The sequence below is a fragment of the Hypanus sabinus genome, chromosome 15, assembly GCF_030144855.1.
Source record: "Hypanus sabinus isolate sHypSab1 chromosome 15, sHypSab1.hap1, whole genome shotgun sequence".
NCBI classification, from domain to species: Eukaryota; Metazoa; Chordata; class Chondrichthyes; order Myliobatiformes; family Dasyatidae; genus Hypanus; species Hypanus sabinus.
The window spans coordinates 37,157,886-37,167,537 of NC_082720.1; the positions used below are offsets into that span (position 1 = coordinate 37,157,886).

The window sequence follows — 9,652 nt, forward strand, 5'->3', positions numbered from 1 at the left end:
AGATGGAGCTTGAATTGGACCCAGTGTCTTTTCTCTTAGGCCTACCCAGCAGTCGTGTTATTAATGCACATCCGAAAAAACTTTTTTATATCTTGACTTTTTGTGTGAGGAAGAACATTTTACCTTGTTGGATATCTGATATCCAAATCATTGATTAATATTGTACATATTAAGGCCGTAGCACTGATCTATGCTGTGCTTCATGAGTCATCAGTTGCCACATAACAAAAGAGCAACTTATTCCTACCTGTCAACCAACTGCTGATCCACATGGAATTATTACAACCAATCCCATATTGCTCTAATTTTGTCATTACCTTCTCATGTGGGAACTTATTAAACACAAGCAAGACACAACATAGCAAGGTAGCTCAGAACAGTAAATAAGTAAATATTGATCTTGTGAATGACTTGCAGTTACGTAAATACATAAAGCAACATTTGAAGCTAAATTTAAATAAAGTATGAATAACATTTGCTTAATCAAATACAATATTGATATTTTAAACTACTATTAAATATTAAAGGGATGAACAAATGGTATAAGTTGCTTAAGTGAATAACTAATAACATTGTAAATCTTTGTAAGCATTTTTGTTAGTTCTAACATAAACTAACACTTAGTAAAACATTCCTGATAAACTGAGGTAGATTATGAAAAACTTATTCAATAACCACAAGTTAAACAAACTTAGTTAAAGTTTAACAAGTTGAAAATAAAACTTTGAATGTGATTTGCAACATCAGGAAACAAGGATATAGCTAATGCAGGTGCACATAATGTAATGGATTATCTTTTGATATGTACCTAGTGATGTCACAAACATGGTAACTAGGGTCATGCAAAGATATAAATACTGCTGATAACAAGTGGCTTGAAGCAAAGCAAGAGACTTCAAAATGAAGAAAACAAAATATTTTCTCATTGCAACCCTTGTGATTTTCACTTTTGCTGGTGAGTACAATGTTCTCAATCATTAGAAAATGGTGTATTTCACCACAATATTCAAAATGATTGATAAGTTTTTAAAAGCTATTATTTTCTAATGTGCAACTACAAGTTTCCAATTTCAGTAACATTACTTTGACATTAATAATGTCTGCATATATCTGCATATGGAATAAAAGACAAATAACATTTCTAATTAACTTGCATAGCCAGCCCAATTGATTGAAAATAGATATACTTATATAGCTCCTAAATCCATCCCTCTGCAAGGATTGATTTATAGTGAATTACTGATAAAGTAAATTTCTCAGATTACCTCATTAGGTTCTGAACTCTGAACAGTTCTGCACATTTCTGAATTCAGTTCACTGGGAGTTACTTTATACACAGTACAGGATCACGGTATGGATTTATTGGAAAAAAAAGGGATCTCTACTTGTTTAAATATTTTATACAGACCTTCAATTATAGTCTTTTAATTTGCATTACATATTTACAGTGATTCTGTAGAGAAGCCTACAAGAGGAGAGACTGTACTTGATTTTGTATTGGGAAATGAACCTGGTCAGGTGTCAGATTTCTCAGTGGAAGAACATTTTGCAGGTAGTGATAATAATTCTATCTCCTTTGCAATAGCATTGGAGAGAGGTAGGAACGGAAAAGTTAGAAAAGCATTTAATTGTAGTAAGGGGAAATATGACACTATCAGGCAGGAAATTGGAAGCGTAAATTGCGAACAGATGTTCTCAGGGAAAAGTACGGAAGAAATGGGACAAATGTTCAGGGGATATTTGTGTGGAGTTCTGTAAAGGTACATTCCTATGAGACAGGGAAGTTATGGTAGGGTACAGGAACCGTGGTGTACAAAGGCTGTAATAAATCTAGTCAAGAAGAAAAGAAAAGCTTCCAAAAGTTTCAGAGAGTTAGGTAATGTTAGAGATCTTGAAGATTATAATGCCAACAGGAAGGAGCTTAAAAAGGAAATTAGGAGAGCCAGAAGGGGCCATGAGAAGGCCTTGCCAGGCAGGATTAAGGAAAATCCCAAGGCATTCTAGAAGTATATGAAAAGCAAGAGGATAAGATGTGAAAGAATAGGACCTATCAAGTGTGATGGTGGGGAAGTGCATGGAACCGGAGGATATAGCAGAGGTACTTAATAAATACTTTCCTTCAGCATTCACTATGGAAAAGTATCTTGGTGATTGTAGTAATGACATTTCAGCAGACTGAAAAGCTTGAGCATGTAGATATGATGAAAGAGGATGTGCTGGAGTTTTTAGAAAGCGTCAAGTTGGATAAGTCAATGGGACTGGACGGGATGTACACCGGGCTACTGTAGGAGGTGTAACGTTCTCCTTCGGGTGTAACGAACGCCGAATTTAACGTCCGGATAAACCACAGTTAATAAGAACCAGATCGCAGTAAGATTAACCATTTACTGTTCACTCTTCACATTAACATATGGTGAAAACTGTTGATAAAACAATACAAGATTGATACAGTATTTGTTCCTTCCTTAATATCACATTTCAAGTGTAAATACTTGCAAAGGTGACTATAACTACATTACACTAAGGTGCAGTATACAGGGAGAGTTTACCTGCTCCATTGACTAAATACACTTCCATGCAAACTATCCGCGACTCTTTAACTAACGAAAGCATAAACATTATCTACCGTCGTTACTTCTAACAGGATTGGCATTAACATCTTAGTTCAATATATCGATTATCTATTAACTTACAGCGTTGCTCTCACTGTGATTTCTCATGCCTGCAAAACTACTTCTGCTCAGGTGAGCCTCGTGGTAAGCCCCCACCCTCGCGCTAATTTCAAACCGGTATTTTCCCACAAGACGCGGCGAAACCGGACGTGACGTCATCGCATGCCGATATATTTTACATGCAATGAATATACTTTAAACACTTCTAATTCTAACTAGAAAATACTATTGAATGAATTACTAAGCGAAAATATTATAAACTAAATAACTGTCGTAAAGACAGCACAGGAGGTGAGGGAGGAGATTGCTGAGCCTCTAGCGATGATCTTTGCATCATCAATGGGGATGGGAGAGGTTTGGAGGGTTGCAGATGTTGTTCCTTTATTCAAGAAAATGGAGTAGAGACAGCCCAGGAAATCATAGACCAATGAGTGTTACTTCAGTGGTTAGTAAGTTGCTGGATAAGATCCTGAAAGGCAGGATTTATGAAAATTAGGAGAAGTATAATATGATTATGAATAGTCATCATGGCTTTGTCAAGGGCAGGTCATGCCTTACAAGTCTGATTGAATTTTTGAGGATGTGACAAAACACATTGATGAAGGAAGAGCAGTAGTTGTAGTGTATATGGATTTCAGCAAAGCATTTGATAAGGTACCCCATACAAGGCTTATTGAGAAGGTAAGGAGGTATGGGATCCAAGGGGACATTACTATGTGGATCCAGAACTGGTTTGCCCACTGAAGGCAAAGCGTGGTTGTAGACGGGTCATATTCTGCATGGAGATCGGTGACCAGTGGTGTGCCTCAGGGATCTGTTCTGGTTCCTTACTCTTTGTGATGTTTATATATGACCTGTATGAGGAAGTGGAGAGTGGGTTAGTAAATTTGCTGATGACACAAAGGTTGGGCGTGTTGTGGATAGTGTGGAGGGCTGTCAGATGTTACAGTGGGGCATTGATAGGATGCAAAACTGGGTGAGAAGTATCAGATGGAGTTCAGATAGGTGTGAGGTGGTTCATTTTGGAAGGTCAAATATGATGGCAGAATCTTGGGGTCCGAGTCCATAACGTGCTCAAAGCAGCTGTGCTGACTGACTCTGTGGGTAAGAAGGCATATGGTGTATTGGCCTTCATTAATCATGGAATTGAATTTAGGAGCCGAGAGGTATTAATACATTACAAAATTTACAAGGATGTTGCCTGGATTGGGTAGCATGCCTTATGAAAGCAGGTTGAGTGAACTTGGCCTTTTCTCCTTGGAGCAATAGAGGATGAGAGGTGAACTGATAGAGGAGTATAAGATGATGAGAGGCATTGATCGTGTGGATAGTCAGAGGCTTTTTCCCAGAGCTGAAATGGTTGCTACAAGAGGACACATATTTAATGTGCTGGGGAGTAGGTACAGAGGAGATGTCAGGGGTAAGTTTTTTACGCAGAGAGTGGTGAGTGTGTGGAATGGGCTGCCAGCAATGCCGGTGGAAGCGAATACGATAGGTTCTTTCAAGAGACTTTTAGATAGGTGCATGGAACTTAGAAAAATAGAGGGCTATGGGTAAGCCTAGTAACTTCTAAGGTTGAGACATGCTCGGCACAACTCTGTGAGCCGAAAGGCCTGTATTGTGCTGTAGGTTTTCTATGTTTCTCTGTTTCTATGTTGAATTAACCTATGTGGTGACTCTAGATGATGGTTACAAAAGTAATGTTTCTAAATTAACAAACATACTTATTTGGATATTATTTTTGATAAATCTTTCATCTTATATTTCGAAAGACCACTTTCAGTTTCCAGCATGTTTTAATGCATTATATTGAGTTATTGCCTTGCATTACATTGCACATAATGATGTGGACTGCAAAATCAATTTAGTTAATCGATCAGTTACAATAAAGTTACTGTATTTCAGGTATGTCCGTTGATAGTCAGACTATTGAAGAAACAGAACAAGTAAGATCATCTGATTTGCCATATGATAGTTGAAAGGATTTTCCCAGAATTTGTTTCCTATCATTGAGATGTGACATTTTTAATTCTTTACAGCTGACATGTGATAATTACAATTTGCCAGCATGTCCAATGAATTATGCTCCCGTCTGTGGCACGGATGGTAATACCTACCCAAATGAGTGTGTGCTGTGCTTTCAGATCAAGTGAGTAAATTCATTCTTTCTTTTGAGTGAGGTAGATGAGTAGTAAAGATCGATCACCTGAATCTATTGCACAGTCTGTTTGCAAAAAATAATGGTGGGATCTCTTATAATAACACAAATGATATAAATCTGTTACAAACAATACTTTGTCAAATGTAGGCATACTATAAATCAAACATAAAATTAAAAAAAACTCTCAATAAGCTAGGAACAAAATTACTGAATTTTCTATCAGTAAACTATTTTCATATTGGAATTACTACCAATAAAACAAATCCAATTTAAAGATTTATATATCATAAAGAATAAGGAATAAAATTGGCAGAATGTACCTGAAAAACTCTGAGAAATGGTGAACATATTTTCCAACCATGTTAACAGTTTAGAACATTATGAAGCCGAGTTACATTGGCTCAAAATTTTTTTCAGACCTTTTGACCTTTCAGAAAACTTGCCGAAGTTTAGAATTGTCTTGATCTTTTTTCTTTTCAAATCTTTATTATTATTATTATTATTATTCAAAAATAATACAGGTACATTGAAGTAACAGCACTTACAATGCCTCAAAAAAAGAAATTATCTTAAAGATTGAAAATTTATTAATAAAAAAACCCTACTAAGCAAGAGAAGTGAGAAAAAAAAAGAAACCCATTGGGGGTATAACCCCGGAGCCATGCATCATACAGAAAGCTTATAAAAATAAACATCAAATCCGCCAACAAGAAAGAAAGATATTTAAAAAAAAAAGTTTACACTTAGATTGTGGAGGAAGTCTATCAGTTAACTGAAATGATGATAACGAGCAAATGAGCCCCATCTCTTCTCAAAATCAAATAAAGTTTCAAAGGTTCGACTTCTAATTTTCGCCAAGCTAAGACACAGCAACACTTGAGAGAACCATTGTGACAAAGTAGGAGCTGATATATCCTTCCATTTTAACAAGATGGCCCTCCTAGCTATCAATGTAACAAGTGCAATAACATGTTGGTCAGACACAGAAATACCATGGATATTTTGAGGAATTATTCCAAAAAGCACAGTCAATTTATTCAGTTGTAAGTTGATTCTGAGTGCTTTAAAATTGTCGAAAAGACTGACTTCCAAAACAGTTTTAATATAGAACATGACCAGAACGTATGTGTCAGTGCAGCTATCTCAGTTTTACATCTATCACAATACTTGTCAACATTGGGAAATATTTTAGAAAGTCTCTCCTTCGTCAAATGGTAACGATGTACAATTTTAAATTGAATCAGTGAATGACTAGCGCAAATCAAAGAAGAGTTAACTAGCTTCAGAATCCGCGTCCAATCCTCCTATATAAAAGTTAAATTGAGTTCCTTCTCCCAATCCTGTTTATTCTTAAGGACGCTTATCCCATTGTAATAATAAATTATAAATTCTTCCAATAGAACCTTTCATTGAAGGGTTCCTATTCATAACAGTATCTAACAATTCGGCCTCCAATATATAAGGAAAATTACTTAAATCTTTTTGTAAAAAATGTCTAACTTGAAGATATTGTTAAAAAAGTAAGTATGAAAGAGAATATTTATCAACTAATTGTTCAAAAGACATCAATCTGCCTTCTTTAAATAAGTCCACAAAATACTTAATACCTTTATATTTTCAAAGTAAAAAAATTGGATCACTCCAGGAAGGTTTAAAAAAGTAATTACAATAAATTATACTACAAAATTTAAATTTTTTAAGATTAAAAAAATTGCGGAACTGGAGCCAAATTTGTAAGGAGTGCTTAACCATAGGGTATAAATTTAAATTAGCAACTTTATCTAATTGTATAGGTAGAGCAACTCCTAATAATGAAGTTGAATAAAACTGTTTCATAGCTCTCAGTTCCAGGTCTACCCAGATTGGCCAGTCATTCCTATTACACCAATATTACCGAAAGGACATATATCACAAATTAACAGCCCAATAATACATTCTTAGATTAGGCAAAGTGAGCCCTCCGTCCTTTTTCAAATTTTGTAAATGATATTTACTAATTCTTGGTCTTTTATTCTCCCAAATAAAAGATAGAATAATAGAATCAATCTGATCAAAAAACTTCCTAGTCAAAAAAACAATAATATTCTGAAATAAATATAAAAACTTTGGTAAAATCACCATTTTATCTACATGAATACAACCAACAAGTGAAAATGTAAGTGGGCTCCATCTACTAAATCATAGAGTCCACTAAAGGAGGAAAATTGGCTTTATAAAGATCCTTATATTTTTTTAGTAATTATGACACCTAAATAACTAAAAGAATCCATAACTTTAAAAGGAATATTATCATATATAGAGACAGATTCATTTAAAGGAAGTAATTCACTTTTACTAAAACTTGTTTTATATCCTGAAAAATCTCCAAATTTGTCAAATAATTTTAGCAAAGCAGGAGCAGATTCTTCAGGCTTAGAAACATATACCAATAAGTCATCAGCGTAAAGAGAGATCTTCTGCATGGTCTCATTCACAAAAATCCGATGAATATTTTTGACTTCACGAAAAGCAACAGCAAGGGGTTCTAATATTAAATTAAATAAAAAGGGATTTAATGGACAACTTTGTCTTGTCTCCTGTGATAGCTGAAAAAAGGAGACCTACGGTTATTAGTGACAACAGTAGCAATAAGAGCTTTATATATCATTTTAATCTAATTATTAAAATTAATACCAAAACCAACTTTTTCTAAAACGTTAAATAATTATTTCCATTTGACCCGATCAAATGCTTTTTCAGCATCCAAAGATACAACGCATAGTGGAGATTTAGAAGAGGGTGAATATATAGTGTTAAATAGTCTCAGAAAATTTGAAAAAAAAATGACCCTTTATAAAGCCAAAGACTCTCCAACCGATTGGCCATTATCTTTGAGAGAAATTTAGCATCAACATTCAATAATTAAATAAGTCTTTATGAGGCACAATCAGTAGGATCTTTATCCTTTTTAAGAATGAAAGAAATAGAAGCCTCATAAAATGTAAAGGTCTTTACTAGTCCTTTGAAAGTAGAGAGTAGAACTTGCTGAAGTTAAGAATTGTCTTGATATTTTTTGTCTACCAAAAATTTAGTCTGATATTACCTGACAACAACCTAAAATCTAGACCATCCTTCTACCTCCACAGATACTGCCTGACTCACTGAGTTCCTCCAGCAGATTTTTTGACACTGCTCTGCACGCACTTAGATCAGATTTTTACCTGTGACTTAGTGAAGCAGATGGTCTTTTGGTTGTAAGTGGCACCATGGGGAGATGTCCCACCCACAGAAATGATCTGAAAGTTACTAAACCATGCTCCCTGCCTCAACCAACTGTCAAAAATATTTATGAAATACTCACAAACATTTAAAAGCTATTAAAACTGTTGTTTTAATTATTTCATTAAGAAGGTATTTAAAAATGCTAGAAGGGTCTTAAAAATATTGCAATTAATTCAAAAGATGACCAGAAACTTGACTCACAGCTGTTCCTCTGAATTTGAATTAATGAAGGTGAAGGAGCACCAGGGTTCACTGGGTAGATTCTGCAGTACAACTGCTGGGGAACTGGAGGAAGTTGGAGCCGTTCTGTGGAACACCTCCAGTAACAAAGTACACTTAAGCAGTTGCAGTGAACTCCTTGCAGGCATCCAGGACTTCTGTGACTGCACACATTTCTAAATATTCTGAGTTCTTCATTGGTTACTGAGGAAAATGCCAGCAATGTCCCATTGCTCAGAAAAAAACAGGGTATGAATACTTGAGACTGAGCCGTTCGGGTTATTGACAAGAAGTATAATATGGAATATGTAACTGAGCACACAAATGGACATTGGTTACAGATCTGCTATGTTCGACTAGAATAATAATGCCACTTTATAATTTGTATTCTGAAAGTACACAGAAACATAGTTATAACACTGATATGCCAGTAGGTATGAGAGAACACATCACCATTAATTTTATGGGAAGACCCAGAAAACAAAAATGCATTTGCTATTACATGTCAATACACAATAATATGTATCTGGCCACCATGGATCTGAAAATGTAGAGTACAATTAAGATCAGTTAATTTATCACTGTCCAAGGAAGATTAACAATTAAATTCTGAATTAATTATGGTGCTTCAGAATTAGTGGGTGGAGAAAAACAGATGAATTTAAACAATCCAAGTATTTGATAGCAAATGAAAACTTTATGATTTCCTTATTTGTGTGAATATATCAACATGTTTCAGATGTTCTTGTTGAAGTTCTGCCAGTTTGAATTTATACCAAGTTTATCTAATTCAATAATCACTAGCTCACTATCAATATTCTTTATTTTTCTTCAGGCAACGTCAGACCAACATTCGTATAAGTAGACGAGGAGTTTGCTGATTTACACATTTCAACACCAGAAGGAAAAGTGCATTTTTTGCAAATGCAATGACAAACTTGTTCATAAAATCAACAGCATAATTAATTACCATGTCTTGATTTTATTTCCACTCACTTGAAAACCAGTATAATAATCTGGATAGTTTAAATTTGTTTAAAATTGATCTTTTTACATAAAAAGCAATGCCATTGATTCCACTGTGGGGTTAGGTTCATTAATTCAGAATCAGAATCAGGTTTATTATCACCAGCATTGAACGTGAAATTTATTAACTTAGCAGCAGTAGTTCAATGCAATATAATCTAGCAGAAACAGTAACAAATATTGTACGGTAATAAATAAAATAAAACATAATAATAAATAAACAAGTAAATTACACATATTGAATAGATTATTAAAAAAGTGCAAAAACAGAAATACTGTATATTAAAAAAGTGAGGTAGTGTCCAAAGCTTCA

General features: G+C 34.6%; 1 protein-coding gene across 1 annotated transcript; it reads left to right on the forward strand.

Moving 5' to 3' along the window:
- Positions 1-797: 797 nt before the first annotated feature.
- si:ch211-195b11.3 (uncharacterized protein LOC100334344 homolog) lies at positions 798-9,392 on the forward strand. Its single transcript, XM_059990227.1, has 4 exons — positions 798-955; positions 4,578-4,618; positions 4,712-4,821; positions 9,149-9,392. The coding sequence occupies exons 1-4, from the start codon at positions 901-903 to the stop codon at positions 9,192-9,194; spliced, it is 252 nt and encodes an 83-aa protein (XP_059846210.1). The 5' UTR covers positions 798-900; the 3' UTR covers positions 9,195-9,392.
- Positions 9,393-9,652: the final 260 nt, after the last annotated feature.

Bases quoted from the DNA above. Each gene is read 5' to 3' on its own strand.
- si:ch211-195b11.3 (XM_059990227.1), top strand. From the start codon at position 901: ATGAAGAAAACAAAATATTTTCTCATTGCAACCCTTGTGATTTTCACT. The intron at 956-4,577 runs GTGAGTACAATG...ACTGTATTTCAG, and splicing joins TGTGATTTTCACTTTTGCTG to GTATGTCCGTTGATAGTCAG. The intron at 4,822-9,148 runs GTGAGTAAATTC...ATTTTTCTTCAG, and splicing joins GTGCTGTGCTTTCAGATCAA to GCAACGTCAGACCAACATTC.